Source organism: Lissotriton helveticus, chromosome 10 (assembly GCF_964261635.1).
Source record: "Lissotriton helveticus chromosome 10, aLisHel1.1, whole genome shotgun sequence".
Taxonomy (NCBI): Eukaryota; Metazoa; Chordata; class Amphibia; order Caudata; family Salamandridae; genus Lissotriton; species Lissotriton helveticus.
In genome coordinates this window covers 1,025,626,523-1,025,649,594 of record NC_136071.1, presented here as the reverse complement: position 1 = coordinate 1,025,649,594, position 23,072 = coordinate 1,025,626,523, and the positions used below count along the sequence as shown (strand labels likewise).

Below are 23,072 nucleotides of genomic sequence, written 5' to 3'. Positions count from 1 at the left end.
CAGTTCCTTGAAGTCAGTAGCTTCGTCCAGACCTACCATGGTGCTGAAAACCACAGAATCCAACAGTTCCGGGCGACCGCATCAATGCAGACTGGCATTAGTGTCAGTAGACTTGCAAACAGTACCTTTGGTTTCGTACGACTGCGTCAAACAGGTGGTTGTGACAACCATCATGGTTACGATGTGTAGTATAGCGGTATGACATGCGGTGCCCTGAAGTTGCATTGCAGGCAACGGCTTATTGATGGTCATCCAGCGGCATCGGTGAGACCAGGGCTGCGGTGTGGAGTGAGGTTGAGCCGACAGGCCACGGTGCAAACGACAGTGCCAGCTGATGAGAGCTGGCGTCGGCCGGCCCTAGACTGTGGTAGGGCGGTGCATCATGTGACTTACAAGCGGTGGCCCCACACCACGGTGCAGTCAAGGTCAGTGGGCAGTGTTGTAGTCGGTGAGACCAGGGTGGTGGAGTGAAGCAAGGCAGTGCGGAGTGTGGTGCCCGCAAGTCGTGATGCAAATAACTGTTTGGTGGCGGTCGTCATCAGTGAGACCAGTCTTGTGGTGCCTTCAGGACACAGAGCCCGTAGTGGTCGGCTGCTGTCCCCCTCTGTGGCAACTGAAACCCATGGTTCTAGAGGCGGTACTCAAAGGTAAGTGAAGTCTTTGCTGTCCCTGAGACTTGGTTACAGGAGGAAAGCTCTATTTCAAGCCCTTGGAGATACTCAGCGACAAGTGAAGAAAGTTCCATCCAGTCCTTTCACTGCCCAAGGCAGAAGCAGCAACTGCAGGCCAACCCAGCAAAGCAACAACACAGCAAAGGGGGCAGTACTCCTCCTGGCAGTTCTTCCAGCTCTTTTTCTTGGCAGGTTCCTGGATCCAAGCAAGTTCTAAAGTTATGGGGTCTGGGCCCCAATATTTATACTCAGTTTTATTTGTTCTTTTGGGTAGAGTGTCTGTACTCAGTCCAAACCAGTTTGGTCCTCTCTGGCCTAGATTCCCGGCACCAGGTGGAAACTGCATTGTCCAAGGCAGACCAGGCCCCTTCTGGTCTCCTCCCAATAGGCTAAATGCGGCCCAGGTCTATTCAGCCCAGCCCCGACTCATACAGGAAAGGCAGGACCCACCTCGAACCCCCGTAGCAGTTTGAAGAGAATGCACATCCCCAGCTCCTGTCACTCAAAAGCCAGACAGTCAATCCACAACCCAGAAGAGACACACAGGATGGCTAAGCAAGAAAACACCTACCTTCTAGAGGTAGTATTTTCAAATAAAGGACATAAAAATCATCTTTATTAAAAGATGCATTGATACATTCCGAGTTCAGGCATACTAAATTCTATTTCTCTATCTTGCCCCAATTGGAAGAAATACTCGAAAAAACCAATTATTTCCCATTCTTTCCTTATGGGACAGATATCCTTCCAACAGTGAAAAACAAATCACACTGTAGTTCACTATAAGGACATGTCACACACACCAGGACATGTTCTACCTTTCAAATACACTGCATCCTGCCCATAGGGGTATCTTGGGTCTACCTAAGCGTTGACTCAGATGTAATAAAAGGGAAGGTTAGTACTTGGCAAGAAGGTGCACTTGCCAAGTCAACATGGCAGTAAAAACTGCATGCAGACACTGCAGTGACAGGTCTGAGAATCCTCTGAACGGCTGCTCATGTGGGCGGTACAATCAGTGCTGCAGGCTCACTAGCAGCATTCGATTTACAGACCCTGCCACTCTCAGTGCACTTTACTAGGGACTTGCCAGTAAATCAAATATGCCAATCACGGAAACACCAATCCATAATCTGATTTACAATAGGAGCACTTGCACTTTAACACTGAACAGCAGCGAGAAAGTGCGCAGAAACAGTAAACCCGCAAAAACAGAGTCAAAACCAGGAGGTGACAAAGCAAAAACACAGGGGAAACACGCCAAAAGATGCCAGGTCTAACACTCCACAGAGGGTTGTCATTCCAGAGGGTGAAACATTAAGGATTTGGACTGGAGAAACTTTCAGTTCTTAGAAGGTACAATACATCACTTCAAATCTGTACCAGCAAAGCAGGGGCGGCGGCGATCTCAGACAACTACTTATCAACAACTTCTTTACATACATGAAAGAGCAGGAGGAAGTGGCCAATCAGAGAAACATGTGCCGATAACCGCCCAAAACTCTTACCCCCCCATATTTTCCAGTGTGTGTCAGATGGGAAGTTGTTAAATGCATCTATTAGTAACAACAAAGGGGTGAAGCAATTTACTGAAATCACACTGCAGTGACGTAATATATTTTAACTGAGTCAGTCTTTAAAACTTCAGGAACCTTCTTCCATCTTAACACCTAATGCAATCACTCGTCTTAAGCCTGATGTATTGTCCCTTTTTAAATGTCTAAGTGGGAATTTAACAGTTGATGACTTGCACAACATCTTTTGAATTTGCCATATTTCAGTGTTTAGGAGTTTTACTAGAGCCTCCCTTTCTTTATATGATGGTCTGGACTCCACAAAGACATCTCACTAGGGAGGCTAGAACTGTTGGGGATTGCTCCAATAAAAGAGGGAAGTTTTGCACCAATTGATCCACATTTAAACACTGGGCTTGTACGAGTTGTGCTAAGCCTCAAGTTAAAGCCTTCCTTCGTTTAATCATCTTTCTGTTGTCTACATGATTTCATTTGTTGCTCAATTCTCACTCCAGAATTGACACATCTAATTATAAACCGGTCATAAAAAATAACTATACATAGACACAAAAACTGTAAAATGTAGAATAGATACTTTTTTAGCACAGCCAAACAACAGTAACAATTTTCTGCTGGTTAGTGATGGAACCATAATATTTACCCAAAAGTCTTCTTTAGAAATTCTTTACTACCTAGTCAATACCAACATTTCAGCCTCCAGATGCATCACCGTATTCAACTAGGTGTCCAGACAGAAATGCACAATTTGTGGTGCAGCAAAGTACGTTCAGAACTCATTTGGAAACTGTGACTAAAAATATGAAGTTTCCCTTTTCCACATCAAGAGTCCTCCGACGTCATCAATTTACAACACAGCATTTTATTTAATTTTCAGCTCATCACGCCAGCAGAATGTAAATGCCTCTTTGATCCCAATTAATTTAGTAACCAACCTATTTTCTTTTTTCACAAAGGGTACAAAGAAATAGATAGCCTTAATTTCATACATGTAAATTGTAATCCCCATCCAAAAAAAGGATAAAGAAAGAGAAAGAAAAGATAAAAAGAAGGAAAAAGCGGAAAAACAGATGACAAGAAGAAATAGAAAGAATGGATTTACGTCATACTCCATAAAACAAAAAAAGGAAAAATGTATATATATATATATATATATATATATATATATATATATATATATATATATATATATATATATATATATATATATATATATATATATATATAGGGAAGATCAGACAAGCGGTCCCATATACAGTCTAATTTTTGTAATGACCGTATGCCTCTGACTTTGCACGTTCCCTCTTGTATAGGTCTTTCATGAAGGCCAACCATTCAAAAAAGACAGGGGGGTGGGGGGGGGGGGGGCTTGGTGAGATCCACACTCTTGCAATGCAAAGACGAGCGGCGACTAAAGCAACAGAAAAAAAATCTCATGCCTCGATCAGCACGCTCTTTAAGACCTAACATGATCTCCTTGTTATTAGGGAAAAAATCATAGCCCAGACGGTGACCTATAAAGTGCATTATTTTCCACCAAAAAGTACCTAACATGGGACCGGTACAGAACATATGGACAATATTAGCTGCAACCAATTCGCACTTTGGGCAGTGCCCCCCCGTCCCCCATACCCCTGTGTCCTTTGTGCCCATTTCCCAATCCTTTCAGGAGTGTAATACAGCATGCAGATAGTTCAGCTTCAAACTGATAGAATGGATAGAGTTACATAAAATATCTAAAGCAGAGACGATTTCTGTGGCAGCCATATTTATGCCTAAAGCTGGACTCCATTTAACAGCTAGACATTGACTATCATCACTCCTGAATTGACAAAGTTGTAAATACATTGTACTGATTCGAGATTTCAGCTTAAGATTTAGCAAGCATGCCAATAAATCGTGAGTGTGCGGTGGTTGCATCAGTTGTCGTTTTAAAATGTAATCCCTAATTTGTAAGTATTTTAAAAGGGATTATTGCGGAAGATTATAAGCAGATTGTAGACACAAAAGTGCGGAAGCCATCAGAATCGTAAAGCTGACCTAGCCATTCAATCCTGTGGTTTTCCCACCGCTGAGCGGTAGAGTCATGGAATAGGTCCGGGAGAGTAGGATTATTCCATAGTTGGAAATAAGCGTGTTGAGCTACATCTTCAGGGGACAGTGAGCAGTGATGAAGAATTTCATGCCAATAGCGTACTATGTCCCTAACAGTCTTAATTCGGACTCTTTTACAGTAATTTGAATCCTTGATCCTGTAGAGAAACATATTGCTGTCCGCACCAAGTGCAAGAAGAAAGTCAAAGTATGAATTCTTGTCAGTTAGTAAACTTTGGAAGCGCCCAGTGAATGCCGCCCAGTAACCAACCTATTTTAAAGTTGTTTGAACAACTATGTGGTAGATTCCTGGATGTGACTTACCTATAATTTTGCTCAACTTTGGATGATTTCAAACTACCACACATGATCACATGGGTGTTTGGAATGGCTAAATCTACTATAGCCAAATTTTCAAAAGGAGAAAACTGTGACGACATAAGGCCGCATGATATCACCAAGGTTTGTTTATCTATCATGTGCATGCCACAGTAGATGGCCCTCAGTGTCTCTGCATTTCTGACAAACAGATTGATATATATTTACTCTGGACTCAATATCTTTGAGCTAAATGTTTCTCTAACAACCTGGTGCAGACTAGAAAGTTGGATCTATCTGATATATCAAGTACCGCTCTGAAGTGAGAGAATGCTGGAGATTATAAATAAAACTAACAGTTTTGCGTTTTTACAAACATTTCACACAAATACATACGAAAAACAATATGTTCTCTTGTCCGTATTTAGGTTTAGAAACAAGAAAATATGGAAAAACTAGACGGCGATTTAAAACCTGCTCAACCTTTTAAGTAATAACAAAAACAAATAATTTTTGAGCACAGGGGAAATGGAATTCACCTTCCCTTAGGCGATGGAATAAGGTTGAACAATGACATGCACTGTTGAAAGATACAGCGGTAATCCAACCCTCAGACAGAATCCATTCATTTTCTCTTCAATTTAAGAACAAATTAAAAGATTTCTAAAGCACATAGTTACTCTAGAGTGTCCAAGCGCTACATATAGCCAAGCTCACAGACAGAGCTATAAGGTAGGGGAGAAGAGAACAGTTTTAAGAGCTTACTTAAATAAGGATTCCTGTGAAATGGCATGAAGGGATAGTGTGTCCCATGAAGGTAGACACCAGGAGCCAGGATGTATATTTAAGTCTTTATTAATCTTCCAGTTCAGGTTACAACAGTCTTGACTCCAGCCAGTCTAGTGTGGTACCAGACCCACCAGGAGCAACCTGTCTAGCTGCTCAGCCCATCTCTAAATGCCATAATTCATCCCACTTAGACACCCAGGCATTCCACGCATCACAGGCACACCAACATTCCAATGGCCAACTCACACTCTGGCTGAGCAGCTAGAGGCAGCAGGGCTAGAGTACATGGTATACAAGTAAGTAGGGTATAACATTATCCCTTTTTCCTTAAACAAAAGCAAAACGGAAACGGGATAGCTAAGCACAGGTAAAGTAATGGAACAAATCTCAAAGATGTAGCCAAATGGACAAAGCATCAAAGAAGATAGAACCATAAAAACAAGAAAAATCAACAATGGTACAGGGCTCAAGGATGCAGAAATAAAGACAGAACATTGCAAGAGTAAAAACCATTAAGGCAAGAAAGAATGGTTTTAGATACATACATTTGAATAGCAATATCCCCCATCACCCCTAAAAAGAGATTTTTAAACATTTTGAAGCGTAAGCTATGGCGTAACATTACAAGAAACACAGATCGTAGCATTTTGCATCATACACTGTGACGTTAAGTACTATAGCCAAAGGGTGAAAAACCCCGCAACATAAATACTCAAAAGCATAACAGAATAGCGCAAAAGGCAGAAGACCCTGCAATACGATCCCCAGAATAAGGGAAACAAAAAGTAAATGGGTAGTCACCCATAAAACACAAGTGAAGGGATGTACTATTGTACTGCGCACAACTGTAAAAGGTATTAAAACCCACATCCAACCCCGCGTAAGGGTTAACCTAGGTAGATACTTGAAAGTAACACATGTCCCAACCCCCTTGAGGAGATTAAATACCCTCATGTAGGAGTAACTAACAGTGAAACATAAAAGGCAAAAAGCCCACAACCATCCCACGAGTATGGCAATGTGATGACCATACACAGGACAACTAGGAAAAACCATCTTTAGCAAAACATACACCTGTGGCATCACGTCATATGAATATGCAGTAGAAGATAAACTCATAAGCTTATACTAAACATGCACAAAATTGTGTCCACATGTCAACAATAAACCTAAAATTACAATATCCGTAAGACACTACTGAACTGTGCCCACACCGGTGAACGATGTTTAACCAGAGTTGTGGTAAGAAAATATTTTCCCTGCACAAGGAAGAGAAAACACAACAGCACAAACCAAATAGCTAGACTGGTTTCGTCTACACCTGTGAGAAAAGTCTCACACAAAATTTCTACAAACTCTGTGGAAATTATGAGAGAAAAAAAATGCAAAACAACCAAAAAAGTGTTGAAAAGTGCACAAAGGCACATTTCGATATTCACCCACTTTACATTATACTAAATAACACCGTCTCATAAAAATGAACAAAATGCCCCATAGCAATGCCGAACAGTGTGATCTGTAAGTCTAATACCTTAACACAGAACACGGCAATAAGGCTCCCAAAGAAGGCCTAAAGGAAATATGGGTACTGTAAGATGGATCTAGAACTCCAAAAACAGATCTACAGTAAATGTTCCCAAACATGTTCTGCAAAAATGCTACTCCAGGTCCTTGCAACTCATGTGGTCTCCGACATGCTTGAAACGGAGTTACATCACTAGGATCCCATGACGAGAATCCCCCAAGCTGTTACACAACATACGGTGTGGAAGATTGAACATTGCGATAGGTCCAAGATGCACACAAACGCATGTGTGTGCAGACGTGGTTGGCACAAACAACCAGGAAGAATGATCAACAGTGTAGACTGTTGAATACAAACCCAAGATGGCTGCACGCACGTGAAGCGGTGCCGGAAAGCTCACGGCGCGTACGTGCATGCAGATGTCCAGAAGCAGGAATACAGCGCAAGCAGCTTGGAACGTCGGAAGAAATACCAGATGACATCTCAGGATGAACACCACAGGCAAGACTGCCACCGCTCGCGGTGTATGTGTCACGCGCCTGAGTCTTTTGAAAGCCGGTTGGCACGCTAAGGGTCCGCGCGGTAGGCAGAGCTTGTGCGCAGTTCAAAGATGAAAGCGGCAGTTTAATAGATTGGCAGTAAAATAACGTTCAGTGACAAAGTCTCAGCTGGGCCCATAAATAAAAAACAGTTTGGCTCACCAAATAAGTTTTCCCACCTTAGCATTATACGGCAGCACAACATGTAGAAAAGACACATCCCAAGAGCTGAAAGTAAAGCAAAGTCCAATGAAAACACCAGCAACAGAGCTTCTATTGTGACAGAAAAACACTATACTCAGCAAAGTCACACTGCTCCTGTGTAGCTCTAGTGCGCACCCACATAGCTTCTTGTACAAACATGACAAAGTGGGACATCAAGAGTTGTCCGCAAGCAGGCACCTCTAGTGTAGACATCCTGAGATTGACAAACTTGAAGCAGGTCCATTGTTTCTGTAAACAACCAGCTGCTGCAATCTCCTTCTGTGCAACAACTGCACGCTGTTTGTTTTAACATATTTTTAATGAAGAATCACAAATTGTGTCTTTTTCTAGAAGACATTGTAGACTCTGTAGAACGATGTGGCTGGAACACCAACACCTGGTTGTAGAGAAGCTACCCATCCAACTCACTTAACACTTTTGAAGATAACAATGTGGCTGGAACACCAGATGTGGCTGTAGTTGAACTACTCCTCCAACTCACTGTACTCCTTTTGTGGCTGGGACACCAAAAGCGGTTGTAATTGAACTACTCTTCCAATTCACTGTAATCCTTTAGATGGTTGTAGTATTCCCAGGCTGTAGTTTCAGTTGTTGGTGACACTGTTCGTTGGGGCTGTCCTTTGGAAGGACACTGGTGGGGCTGGCTTGCCTGGAAATACTTTCTTTGTAGATGTAGTTGCTTGTAGGATCTCTTGGTTTCTTTTGTAGTTACTTTGTATATGTGCTGTACCAAGAGTCTCTAGGATCCAATCCCATCCGTCGCCAAAATATGTGTTGCCCTGAGAAGGTAGACGCCAGGATGTATATTTAAGCCTTTATTAATCTTCCAGTTCAGGTTACAACAGTCTTGACTCCAGCCAGCCTAGTTATTTGTTATTTGTGGTTTTGTAGCGCGCTCAATTACTCTGGAGTATCCTAGCGCGTAAAAAGCAGAAAGGCATCTGAAGAGTAAGGGAAGCAAAACCGTCATTTTGAAGAGGTGGGTTTTGAGTGCTTTCTTGAAAAGGTTAAAGTTCTGAGTGGCTCGCAGCGCTGGAGGGAGGGAATTCCAGGCAGCAGCCGCCTTTACAGTGATGGAGTGTCCACTAAGGCGTGTGCGTTTGAAGCGGGGGACAACAAACAGATGTTGGGAAGCTGACCTTAGAGAACGGTTAGGTGAGTACCGGGAGAAACGTTTCCTCAAATACAAAGGTCCCTGATCATTGATATCTCTATGGACGAAAGTAAGGGATTTAAACAGAACCCGTTGAGCAACAGGGAGCCAATGCAGGTCGCTCAGATGTTGTCGGACACTGGACTTCCGTGAGATTTTAAATAGAAGTCTGGCTGCTGAGTTCTGTATGATCTGAAGACGATTGGTTAGGTAGGCCGGAATGCCAATGAACAGAGCATTCACGTAATCGAGTCGGGAAAGAATGAGTGCCCCTGCCACTGTTTCTTTGGCCGTCCTCGGAAGTAAAGGAAAAAATCTCCGGAGAGCTTTGAGAGTGCCGAAGCATCCGCATGCAAGTTTTTTAATGTGCACATCGAATTTTAGGTTTTCCCCGAACCAAACCCCTAGATTCTTAGCAGGTTTGCCATCGGAATTAGGGGGAGGTATGTCCGATGGCCACAGGGATTCTCTGAAGTTGGGGGGGAACGGACCATAGAGTAAGATTTCCGATTTGTCTTCATTGCATTTTAGTTGGGCAAGGGCAAGCCAGTTGAAGACAGAGGAAAGACAGGCCTGGACCAGTGAGGTGTCCAGATCAGTGCCGGGCTAAGTGAATAGCAACTGCGTGTCATCAGCATAGGCTATTATTTTGGCGCCCAGTCCCTCCGCCAGAGAGATCAAGGGGGTCAGGTATATATTAAATAGCAGAGGGCTCAGAGTGGACCCCTGTGGCACACCGTTCGAAAGACGTTTAGCCGCGGAAGAGTAGGCGGGTAGCCACACCTGCCGCGTCCGGTAATTCAAAAACGAGGTCAGCCATTTTAAAGCAGAACCAGTGATGCCAATGGCTGACAGCAAAGTGAGAAGAAGCTGATGGGGTACCGTATCAAAAGCGGCAGAGAGGTCCAACATTATCAGAGCCGCTCTGCCGCCAGCGTCCAGACATTCCCTGATGGCCTCAGATATTTCAACCAGGACCGACTCAGTGCTGTACGCAGCTCGAAACCCAGATTGAGCGGGATGGAGAACATAGGACGCTTCAACAAAGGCGTCGAGCTGACGAAATGCGATCTTCTCACATACTTTAGCTAGCGCTGGCAACAGGGAGATGGGCCGATAATTGGCTGGGACTGCAGAGTCCAAACCTGATTTTTTAAGGAGAGGCAGGAGTTTAGCCTGCTTCCAACAATCAGGAACTGTAGCTGTCTGAAAGGAGAGACTGATAATCTCCGAAACCTCGGCACAAACTAATTCAGCCACCCCACCAAGAACACGGGCAGGACAGGGGTCAGCGGGTGACCCAGACTTCATGGATTTCAGAACAGCTAGGGTGTCTGCCTCAGTTGGGGGGGGGGGGGGGAAGACATCTTTGAAAAACTGAGTGGGAGAGGGAAGAAATTGAGGGTGGGCCATACCCTGGATGCTTCGCCCACAACAAGTGGAGCGGAGGCTAGCCTGAATCTCAGCTATTTTATTTGTGAAAAAAGAGGACAGGTTCTCACACCATTGTGCGGAAGAGGGGACCGTTGGTTGTTGGGCACAAGGGGAAAGAAAGCTCTTGACAATAGTGAAGATTTCTTTAGTGTAGTGTAGTGTATTACCAGCCCCACCAGGAGCAGCCTGTCTAGCTGCTCAGCCCATCTCTAACTGCCAACATTCATCCCACTCAGACACCCAGGCATTCCACGCATCACAGGCACACCAACATTCCAATGGCCAACTCACACTCTGGCTGAGCAGCTAGAGGCAGCAGGGCTAGAGTACATGTTATACAAGTAAGTAGGGTATCCATAGGAGGAGTGTTTCTTGATTTGCTAATAACTTTGGCACTGTTTGACGAATCTTCACAAAATGTACAAAACTAGTTTGCCAGTCACCTCCGCTGCTGTCTGAAAAGTTTCGGGGTGATCTTTCAAGCAGGGGCCTTGAATAAGGGGGATAGATGGAGGTCACAAAAGAAATTTTCAACATGAAATTTCCCATAGGGAGTTTAGACACGACTACAGCCCAAACTATGAAATACACCAAATTTGGAAGAAAGCTAGATCTTGGTCCAGAAAGAGTACTTTTGTAATTTGGTATAAATATGTTAACCAGTAAGTGGCAAAGTTCCAGTACGCGTGACATCGTAGGCGTCATCCTGACTGACTAAATGTTTGTAAAGAGCACTATTGCCGAGGAGTCTTGGCTCTGAGGATTGTGCAAAACCGGAACAGCAGGGAAAATTAGAGTTGAGTAAAGAGCCATGTTTTTATATTTTTCCTAAAAAGCGGCCGGCTGGACTGAAGTCTTGATTGGACGGGGAGGGAGTTCCATAATTTAGCTGCTTGGAATGAGAATCGTTTTCCTCCCCATCTTACTCTTTTGATCCTCGGGAGGTGTATCAGTCCAGAGTCAGTAGATCTTAAGCAGCGCGGTGGAGGATACCGAGGGAATAGAGTTTGTAAGTCATTCGCCCCTCCTCCATATAGGGCTTTGTGAACTAAGCAACGAGCCTTAAACTCCACCGCCGTCTCACTGGAAGCCAGTGAAGTTGCTTTATACTGGCAGAAGTGGGATGGTGTTTAGATTAAGCAGTAATCCTGCTACTGCATTTTGAAGTAATTGGAGTTTAGTGAGCAGACTTACGCCAGCGCCTAGGTAGAGAGCAATACAATAGTCTATTCTTGATAGAACTAAAGCTCCGACCACCGTTTTCCTCATAGAGAAAGTGATGAAAGGCAGGATCTACCGTAGAACCCTCAGAGAGAAGAAGCAGGCTGAGGCCACTTGGTTTGTCTGAGAGGCTAGCGTTAAATCTTTGTCAATCAGGAAGCCAAGGTTTCCGAGCCGGGCATGTTCCGGCTTTGGTGGGCCACCATAATTGGCTCCATATTGATGGTTTCTGACCAAATTCTATGACCTCAGTTTTTTCAGTATTGAGTTTTGAGAAATTGGTATTCATCCAAGACATCAGCGATGTAAGCAGTTGCGAAACTGTTCGGCTGTTGTGTCCCCACTTGGCGTTACGGACACCATTAGCTGCTTGTCATACGCGTATGACACGAGCAAAAGACCGCGGCTTTTTATTAATCTGGCTAAAGGGGCCACGTATATGTTAAACATGGTCAGGGACAGAGCCAAGCTCTGGTGGACTCCACCTGGGGGAGTAAACAATTCTGACCGAAGTCCATCCAAGGGAATTATTTGATCCCTACATGACAAGAATGATGTTAGAAGGGCCAGAGCTGTACCACTAATATTGATGGCCTGCAGCCTTCGTACTAATACCGCATGATTTACGGTATCGAAGGCTGCGGTAAGGTCAAGCAGTATCAAGGCGGTCCTACCACCTCCATCCATCACCTTGCGCATCTCCTCTGTCGCGATGATCAGGGCTGACTCAGTGGAGTGCCGAGATCTTAAGCCACGCTGAGGGGAATCAAGGATGTTATGTAGATCCAGATAGGCCATCAACTCATAATTCATAGCTTTCTCCAATTTTTTGAAGGGTAGAGGTAGGCAGAAGATTGGGCGGTAACTTTTAGCCTCTAGGGGATAGAGCGTTGATTTTTGTAGAATAGGTTGAATACAAGCCTTTTTCCAACACAAAGGAAAGACCCCTGAGCTCTTGGCTTGATTTAATAGCAGGGTCAGGGATTTGCAGATCTCCTCCGGCGCCAGATGCAAGATGTGTGGGGAGCAAGGATCAAGTGGGGACCCTGATTTAGTTTGCAGCAATAAGGCTACAACTTTTTCTTCGCTTAATGCGGAGAACAGAGTTAGGCTACAATGGAATGTCTCCTCTTCCTGACCGTCTAGGTGATTCCTCCCCGGTGCTTCAGATGTATTCATGAGTTCATTGTAGACGGTCTGAACTTTATTTTGGAAGAAGACCGCCAATTTATCTACAAAATGTTGATCCGGTACAAATACAGTATCTCGCCGACAGCTCGACAAAGCAGTTACTGTTTTAAATAGTTCCTTTGAGGAGTTTGTGGCCTCCTGAATTTTGGAAGTAAAATAAGCTATTTTAGCTTGTTTTATAGCCATCTTATATTTCTCTAAGGCTAAGCAGTAGTCTTTCTTATGTACCGTACTGTATTCAGATCTCCAAATGCGTTCCTTATGTCTGCATTTGATTTTAAATTGTTTAAGCTCAGCCGAATACCAGGGAGATGACACTTGTCTTCTCCTAGCGTGCTTAGTCACTTCCGGTGCCAGCTTATTTACTGCCCGGTTGAGCCAATTCTCAAAATGAATTGCTGCCTCATTGGAGTCTGTAACGGTTGGGGGCTTCACCATCAGAGCTGATATCAGTTCTTTTTGTTGGATTGTTTTCCAAGAACGTGATTTGATTAGGGGGGAGGGACTATTCCTTCGACAATAGTTGGTGTCTAAGATCTGAACAGTGAAGTGAGCTGCATAGTGGTCTGACCAAAGTAGAGGTCGTACACTCTTCACTTCAATAAGTTCATTATTGGTAAAAAATACCATCCAACGTGTGGCTTGCTTGAAGTGTTGGCTCCAGGACAATCTGAGTAAGCCCGAAACTGGCTAAATTGTCAGTCGGGCCTATTGTGTCGGAATTATTATCAGCTTCTAAGTAAAGTTAAAGTCACCTAACACCGTAAAGGAGTCAGTATCTAAGCAGGAATCCAGATAGGTCTGAAGGGAGGTGATAAAAGAGGATCTCGACCCTGGCGGTCTATAAATCACTAGCCCCGGGAAGAGTTCACGATTATTATTTTAAACACTAAATGACATTGCCTCAGCATCCACTAATGGTTCTGGCACAATTCTCACCGTATAGCAGGATCGATAAATTGATGCAATCCCACCCCTCTTGCCCCTACCCTATCAATGTTCGCAACAAAGTAGCCTGCCGGTACTACAGCATGCCAGTCGGGATCATTTGTTTCGTTTGCCCAAGTTTCCGTATAAAAAAAACAGGTCTGGGTTTTCTACCTGAATCAAGCACTCTAGATCGTATTTGTGTTTGATCATTGACCTTGCGTTGATTAGGTGCAGCTGATAAATTTACGATTCTTGTTAGAGATGTCTTGTGTTAAGACACAGGATTGGGAGACCCTACTGTCCTGGGGGACATTATTGTGCTTATAATTGGAAGGCAAACTACCTTCCCTGTTCCTGCATGTGTAATTCATACAAAGTTTCAGGGCCACCAGGCCACATATGTTGCATCGCCTAGGGTTGCTGTGTATTTTATCCAGCTCTAGTTTAGGATGCGGGCACTCACTGGGATTAAGACTAATAAGTTCGCTTCTCGAGTAAACATACCTCGAAAAACGGGCAGGGGTTCTGGTGCTGCTTAGCTCCGGGCGCAGACGGGCTTGCCTTTGGCGCGCCAACTGCATGGCCGCGGCATCCCGTGTTTTATAGGAAGTGGTGGGAAGGGGCCGGGTGGAAAACTAGAGCGCTGACTTCAGGGTGGGTCTGCTCTAACAGGCATGCACCGCAGTCAGCGAAAGCAGCAGTAAAGGTAGGGTTTAAAAACAGCGCAAAGTCTAAAAGTAAGAAATAACAGTGTTTTTAAAAATATAGCAAATAGAATCTCCCAAGCGCTCTAATCAGCACTGTACCCAGAACCACATTACCGGGTGCGCGGTCACGGCATCCAGTGTTTTATAGGAAATGGTGGGAAGGGGCTGGGTGGAAAACTAGAGCGCTGACTTCAGGGTGGGTCTGCTCTAACAGGCATGCACCGCAGTCAGCGAAAGCAGCAGTAAAGGTAGGGTTTAAAAACAGCACACAGTCTAAAAGTAAGAAAAAACAGTATTTTTAAAAATATAGCAAATAGAATCTCCCATGCGCTCTAATCAGCACTGTACCCAGAACCACATTACGTCCACGCCGGAAATGACGTTCACGGTGCCTATAAATGTATCACCCAGGTGCGCGGATGTCAGTTCTTTTCACGCCAGTCAGCGCAGATCTGGGAAGAGTTATCTCTTAGTCATTTTTTACCAGGTTTTTGTCAATGTTTTGTCAACTCTTTTTGAGGATATCCGACTGGTGTGGCAGGAATATATCATCTAGGAAGGCCGGCTTCAAGCCATGAGCGCCCATCAACGGCAGATGTCAGTGATGGACCCACACGCTGTTTGTCTTTGGTGCCTTGAGCGGGACCACGTCTTCCTTGGGACTTGGTCTAAACCCAGCACAAGGGCTGTCCAGACTGCCACGTCATGCACCCGAAGGCCTTGAGGGAGTCCCTCAAACATCTAGCAGCTCGATGTCGCGACGACCGATGTCCCAGTCGAGAGGAAGGTCTCGGGAGCAGTCGTGGAGCCTGAGGTCATCATTGCACTCCTAGTCGTTGAGCCACTAGGTAAGTCTAAACAGAAGAAGTCAAAGAGTGCCTCAACTTCTCCTCATCCATCGGCTAATGGGATGAGGGACTGTCACCACTCAAGGCCTGGCTACGGTTTAGCCAGCGTCCCAGTCGGCTCTGCGCCTCCCCAAGTTTAAGTGAGTCAGAGCAACCTCCTTCCAGCTCCGATAATTTTATGAGGCCAAGCACCCCATACTTGGACAGCCCATGCCTGCCGGCGTGCCTTTGGACCCCATGGGTTCGGAAGAGACCTCTTCTGGATCCACGCCTGTCGCGCCAGTTGGACCCCAAGGATACACTGATGTATCCAGACCGGCGCTGGTCGTGTTGTCCCAACCTTTCCCGGCACCAGTCCGTAGGAAGACGCTCCCGGTGCCCTCCCCCATGGCAACATCCCAATGGATTTTGGTGAGACTGATTCTGAGGCTGGTGGGCCTCATGGCCTCCTGGATCCTGCTTGTGACATATGCCTGTTGGCATATGCAGACTTGGCAGTGGAACCTGAAGTTCCAATAGGCACAGCATCAAAGGAATCTCTCTAACATGGTCCAGATCTCAGACGGAACTGAGAAGGACCTGCAGTGGTGGCTTACGAACAGTGATTAGGTCTGCGGCAGACCCCTTCCCCAACCAGATCTGACAGTAGTGACAGATGCGTCACTCCTGGGATGGTGCATCCATCATGGATAAGTGGAGATCAGAGGAATCTGGTCTCTGGCGGAATCTGGACCCCACATGAACCTTTTGGGAGCTCCGCATGACCCAATTGGCATTTAAAGCCTTTCTACCCTCTATCCAAGGAAGGCTTGGGCAAGTGTTCACGGACAACACCACCGCCATGTAGTACTGCCACAAACAGGGTGGGGTAGGGCCATGGATCCTTTGTCAAGAGGCTCTGCATCTCTGGACATGGCTGCAATCGCAGGTGGTTCAAAATCTGATGGGCTCTCTGAACCCCAGAGCAGACAAACACAGCTGACAATGCCAAGTGGATCATGAATGGAGTCCCCATCCGGATGGTGCAAAGTCTCCTTCACCAGTGAGGAGAGCCTTGGTTGGATCGGTTTGCCATGGATGAGAACGCACAATGTCAGCAGTTCTACACGGTGGGGTTTCCAAGGTGGCTTTCGTTCAGAGACCCTGTTTGTCTTAGGTGGAACTCAAACCTCCTGTATACATTTCCGCCCACACCACTCCTGCCCAGAGTTCTGAAGAAGATCAAGAACAACCGGACCAAGTCATCCTTGTGGAGCCGGGATAGGCACAGAGTGTCTGGTATACTGACCTGTTGAGCATGGCCATCAGTCCTCCGATCAGGCTACCCCTTCAGGAGAATCTTCTGTCGCAGCAGCAGGGAGGGTTCTCCACCCGAACCTGTCACTGCTCTGCCTTTTTTGCGTGCAGATTGAGAGGCAACAGTGGACAGCTTTCTACCTAGCACCTGAGGTCTGTAACGTTATGTTGGCAGCAATGCAATACCCTTTCTGCCCCCTTTCACAGGTTCTCCTGTTTATTCTTTCCCTTGTCCAACAGGGCTCTGCTCTGGGCACTGTCAAAGGATATCTTTCTGCAATCTGTTTTTCTTTGGTTGCCTGACCAACCTTCCCCTTTCCAATCTCCTATTGTACATAGGGTTTTGAAAGGTTTGCAAAATATATCACCTCCCTCTCCTTTCGTTGTGCTCCAGTGGGACCTCAATCTCTGCCTCACTTTCCTTATGTGCGCTCCCTTTGAGTCTCTGCACAGTTGTCCACTCAGGCTCCTAAGGGTCAGTGAGTGTCAGGCCTTGCCATCCAAGCCTCCTTAGCTTACTATCTACACAGACAACCTGGTGCTTTGTATGATAGCTTGCTTTCTTCTGAAAATGGTCACCCCATTTCATATAGGCCAATCCATCACCTTGCCTACTTTTTTACATTCCGCCTCATCCCTCCAGAAAAGAGGTGCAAAATCAATGCCTGGACCCAAAAAGAGCGTTGTCGTTCTAACTTGACAGCACATGAGAGTTTTGGGTGGACGGCCAACTCTTCTTGGGGTATGTCAGTGCAAAGAAAGGGCAGGCTGTACAGAAGAAAACCATCTCCCGGTGGATTATTCTATGTATCAAAATCTGCTAGCATTGGCTAAGAAGCAACACCCTGAGAGTTTGCACGCTCAATCCACCGGAGCTAAAGCTGTAACCACTGTGTTAGCTCATGGAGTTCCGGGCCTGGACATCTGCAAGCAGCAACGCGGGCTTCCCTGCACACCTTTACCAGGCACTACTGCCTGGCCAGACAGGTCCGTAGGGATGCGCACTATGACTGTTCGGTCCTGCAGAACTTCCTCAAGTGAAATTGGTCTGCGGACCCACCTCCGGGAAGGTACTGCTTGGATATCTATGCTAAGGTAAGGAATCTGCGGCTAGAAGTCAAGCAGATAAACAAGTTACTTACCTTCAGTACAGATCACTATCCATGCTTAACCTAGACTTTCAGATACTCATCAAAATACTAGCAACCAGACACCAGCCATTAACACCTGACCTTATACACTCGGATCAGCAGGGATTCATCCCAAGCCGAAATACTGCGCTCAATATACAGTGCCTTATGATAATCATGGAGGCACAGGGTAGGGGAGGGGATGGTCTTTGCAGTTGATATTGAAAAGGCCTTCGACAGTCTTTAATGGGAGTTCCTGTATGGAGTCATGAAAAGAATGCGCCTGGGACAAGGCTTCTTGAAATGGGTCAGACTGCTCTATACGAGACCCTTGATGCGGATCAGGACGGGCTGAACCATTTCAGAACAGTGCGGAGTGGAGGGGGCACACGACAAGGATGCCCCCTCACCCCGCTGTTATTTGCCCTGGCTATGGAACTATTGGCCTTCCAGCCTGGATGTATTCTAAGTACCGAGGGATACACCTGGGGAACAATGTACTCTATATAGCGCTGTATGCTGATGATCTACTGATGTTTCTAGGGAGCGTAGGAGTAGACTTAAGTGGCACTAAGAGACAAATGGGGGAATTGAGGAAATGTCAGGATTAAAGATTAACCGGCAAAAGCCCAGACTTTTTCCCCAGAGACCCGCCTGCTGATCTCGGAAACCTTCAATGGGAACCCAGATGCCTGGAATAGCTAGAGGTGAAAATATACCACTCTATCCGAACATATTCGAGGGAAACCTGGGGGCGGCCGCCATACGATCTTTGAAGACCTGCATGGAGTTTTGGAAAGGCTTCCTGCTTTCATTAGCGGGGAGGGTGGCGCTATTAAAAATGGTGGCACTACCGCGATTATTATATTTTTTCACTGTGCTTCCAATATGGCTAGCCCAAATGTGGCATACTGACTTGCACTCCTTAGTGATGAGTTGCCTGTGGGGCAGGGGGCATAGAAGGGCAGCCCTGAAAACAATGCAGTGTCCGACTGTGGAAGGGGGCCTTGCAGTCCCCAACTTCGAAAGTTACCTTGCTGCTCAATTTCAGTGGCTGGCCCGCTGGCTGGCAGATCAGCAGTTGCAGGCACATGAAGAGAGTCCGTTCACCCAGACTTGCATGTACTATTGAAGTTGTTGATGAGGGTAGACAGAGGTCCAGTAGATGACACAGGCGATGTACAAGTGATACGGCACTGTTGGAGACGCTGCCTCAAAAAGACGCAAACACATGTCCCTTACTCACCTGACCTCCCCATAATGATATTAAGAATACTACCATGTGGGGGACAATGGGAGGGCCTCGCAGACTGGATAAAGGCAGGGGCATCACGACTGGGAGACCTATATAGGGACATGGGACTCCTCCAATTCGAAGACTTTCGAGAGGGATTCGACCTCCCCCATGGTAATTTCTTTTTGCACAGAGGTTGTGGCGGCGATCCGCCCACACTGAGGGTGTGGGGGGCTAATGTCCGAATCTGCCGCACCATGCCTCTCGTAGCTACATTGGTACTGCGGGGGATAGAATCAAAGCGGTCACCTGCCTGTATGGGGCTCTGGGCAGAGATATCCTTCAACCGCTGACTGGTCTCTGCGATATTTGGGCTGAGGACCTGAATACCCCCCTAGAATACAAAGATTGGGAAAATATACAGGTTGGGATCTCGAGAAATCCCAGGTTTCAATACATTTCTTTATACTACACAGGGCATACCTTACCCATGGACGAATTAATAAATTGTTCCATGGTGAGGATGCGAGATGCCCAAGCATGCGGAGAGGTGGGGGCAGAACTCTTCCATATGCTCTGGACATGCCCAGAGTTAAGGAACTACTGGAATGAAACCACTATCACAATCAGAGCGATTATAGAGCACCCAGTCCCCTGTACCCATGCGCACTGACTCGTGGACCTGTTCCCCCACAACTCCAAAACATGGGTCACCAGCAGATTTCAGGACCTGGCACTGATACTGGCTAAAAGAGAAATAACGCAACATTGGAAGTACCCTGAGGAGCCAGACTTTCAGTAGTTGGAAACATGGGCGGGATGTGAGGGGAGGATTCGCCTTAGAAACACCCATCGGGGGATTCGATCAATTGAGAGAGCCAGGGCCTGGGAAGCATCGGTGGATAATGCAAAGGACCCAGAATCTGCATCAGGGGAACCCGGTGCAACGGATCTTGGACAGGGAGGGACCCCAAGCTAACTCGGACATACCCGAGCATATCTAAAGGCCTGAGCAATAGGGTGGGAGGTAGCACAGATGGGACAGCACTACAAGTGGATATTAGAATATAATTATGTGAATCGCTAGCGTATGGAAAAGGCCTGCAACGGGGGAGGGGATCTGGGAGGGATTACAAAGTTAAGGGGTTAGTTTGCATGCTAGGAATAGCTATCTCAAATAGGAGACACTGCAATCTGATTACATACTGAGAGTGATAATGAATAACTGAACTGAACTGTTTGCCTCATGACAACTGTAAAGACCGATAAAATGTTTTTTTTTTTTTAAACACCTCTTTGCGCTCATCTGATTTTAGGATAGCAAATCTATACTCTGCAAATACTTGCTGCTTTTTGAGTTTCTGATCAGCAAAAAACATGATTGTGTTACAGTGTAGCTCCAATGTTTCTAACGAATGCAATCCTTTTTAAAACTTTTCAAATGTGTGCTTTTCTACTTTCCTGTCAAACTTCTTTCAGGTGATGGCAAAATGCGGGATTCCCTTGCCAATTTAGGTAACAATTCTTGGAAACTTTGGGATATATCTATGGTAACCAACACAAGCTGGTTTTGCAATGCTGCTTCGGTGCAAGAAGCAGAGACGCTTTAAATTATGCGTTTTTATAACCTCAACTGTTTTCAATATACTACTTGGAATAATATCGGAAATTTGAAAATTTTCAAAGCGAACGCTGCCTCAGTGAAGAAAATAAATAAAAGCTTATGATGAGTGGGGTAGTAGTAGAATTAAGTTAGCAAGTTTAATAATGAGGAGGAGGAAGATGCACCATTAGAAAAAAAAGTGGGGACGTAAAATTGGACAACCATATATTTTAGTGGTAAATTTCAAATGTACATATTGCTAAAATAAAAAAAACAAGGGAGTAGATTTGCAGCCACTTTTACTAGGCTGCCTCGAAAGTATGCATATCTTTTTATAACTAACACTTGTGCACAGACACTCACTCACAGACACTCATTTTTGCACTTCTTGAGTGTCAAGTCAACAAGGCTGGAAGCGCCTTAACATAATGCATCAGGCAATGTCAATGTATCCCATACCTGCCTTTGAGCCTCCGCTAGGTTGTAGGGCAGCGCCCCCTCTTCCAGAGGAGCTATCCTTTCAATGTCGGCTAACGTCATACGTCTAGAGGAGAACAAGCAAAACACATCAACAGATTTGACTGGCGTAGCCGAAAACAAAGAAAACCACAACAGCACTTTATTCCTTGTATTTTAATATCTTAACTCTACAATTTAAACAAGAAACAAGAGAGTGCTCCACTCACCCGCGAGGCTCATATAAATCTGCTAACTGGAACAAGATGTCTACTTCCATGGGTGTAACCTGACCAAATTTCTGTGCAGCCAGAACAAACTCCTCTGAAAATAAAAAAGGAAATGAAAATAAGCAAAGGAGTCGTGGGCATCCATCAGAAGCTTTAAAACACGTATCACTTTGTAAATCATGCCCTGGTTAAGATTCTAGAAAGTGAGGCTGTCTGTCTAAGGGGGAGTTGACAGCCGCGGCAGAATGCTTAGGCTTTGCATTACAGCCTGTTGGAAATAGTTTTCCTTGAACATGAGTCATGAACATCAAGGGGAATGAAATAATGGCAACATCTTAGCACAAGCACAGGCAGTGCTTAATTTATAACATAAATACCATACTTAAGTGCTGATGTGCAAAGTATTTCTTAAGAGTCCCACTCTCTTTTCTACCTCCGATATTACCCTTTTGTGAGCCAGCCCCACTTTGCTCAAAGTATTCGGTAAGTTCTTCCTGAGAATACTTGGAAAAAATAAAGTAAAATCAGAAAACGTGCTTCAATGGGGGAGTGAACGACAGACACAATGAGAGCCACTCCCACCCTGGGGTACTGGTGGAACTGCACTTGCTGCATCAATGGTAGCTATACCCCTAGTTTGCACTGTAAAGAAATCTTACACTGCTACTGCGAGTGGGTTTCTCTAAGGAAGGTCTGCACTGTTGCTGCATGTGCACAGCTTCCGAGAAATTTACAATATTGTCAAAAGAGCAGAACATGAATGTAATACATTAATTGACTATGCACAGTAAGGCTTGACTGATTCCTGACAGTTTTAGTACAATCCAGTGACATTTGTCCTCCTGATCCATACATTTCAGCGCTACACTTTTCATTTCTGAAACGGTTTGGCTGAAATAAATAGAGAAGGTTGGCAGTAATCAAAAATAGTCCACTGCCGTTTAAATTAGGTGCCAGTGAGGCACGTCGGAAACTTCCGGCACAAATTAAGTACTGTGCAAGGCCAAGAATGGCATGTTGTTTCTGTTGGCTCTAAACAGGACCAGTTCGAGAAAAAGACAATAATTCTGCATTCTCTGAAACAACAATTCTCTTTCAAGTGGACATCACAGGTGATAACTTTTGTAAAGTGAGTCTCGCGCCAAATTTTCCTGATTTATACAAGGCACATTTCTCTCCAATCCTGAAACCGCTAAGGAGGATCTGTAAAGATGGACACCTTTATTATTTTATTTTTTAGGTCTGCCGTTAGCCAAGGCCATCTGTTTTTTATTTAACCCCTTCGCCGCTGGCGGGATTCCCCCGCTGTGCTGGGGGGCGCGTACAGCGCCCCCAAGCTCATGACGAGGTCTGCTCGTCATGAGCCACGGCGCTACGGTGCTCATGACGAGCTGAGCTCGTCATGACTGCGCCCGTTCCAATGGAACGTTCAGCACAGCAGGGGAATCAGCCCAGCGTGCGAGCGTTCCAAATAACGGGCGCGGCCATGACGGGTTCAGCTCGTCATGAGCACCGTAGCGCCGTAGCTCATGACGAGCTGACCTCATCATGAGCGCTGAAGAGGTTAAAAATCATTATAAAGTACATACATCTATAGAAAGGCTTCTTCATGCACTGGTTTGTTAGGGTGCTATTCACGTTTTGCTTCTGCCCACTACATCATACAGAATGGAGTAGTGGCTGAACCCTCCTCAGCCACTCGGTGTCTGGAGGATTAGGCTCTTGAGTGACAGCACTTGTACCAAGTACTATCTTCTTCCACATTAAGACGAACAGGAAAGAGTCCACAGGCTGATAATATCACCACAACTGTTAGACCTGGCGCCTGGGTGTAGTTTCCCCACTAACTTACTGCCTTCAGACCCCCTGTTTTGCTGACTTAGTTCTAGGACTCTGCGCAATTTACCACTGCTAACCAGTGCTAAAATGCTTGTGTTCTCCCCTAA

At 45.5% G+C, this 23,072-nt stretch overlaps 1 protein-coding gene across 1 annotated transcript in view; it reads right to left on the bottom strand.

The window, feature by feature from the left end:
• Positions 1-23,072, bottom strand: part of SLC25A13 (solute carrier family 25 member 13) — a 707,445-nt gene that overhangs the window by 360,419 nt on the left and 323,954 nt on the right. The window contains exons 8-9 of the mRNA XM_078663721.1: positions 21,127-21,220; positions 20,900-20,984 (exon numbers count right to left, since the gene is read on the bottom strand). Coding sequence (XP_078519847.1) covers positions 20,900-20,984; positions 21,127-21,220 — 179 coding nt within the window. The remainder of the gene's footprint in view (positions 1-20,899; positions 20,985-21,126; positions 21,221-23,072) is intronic.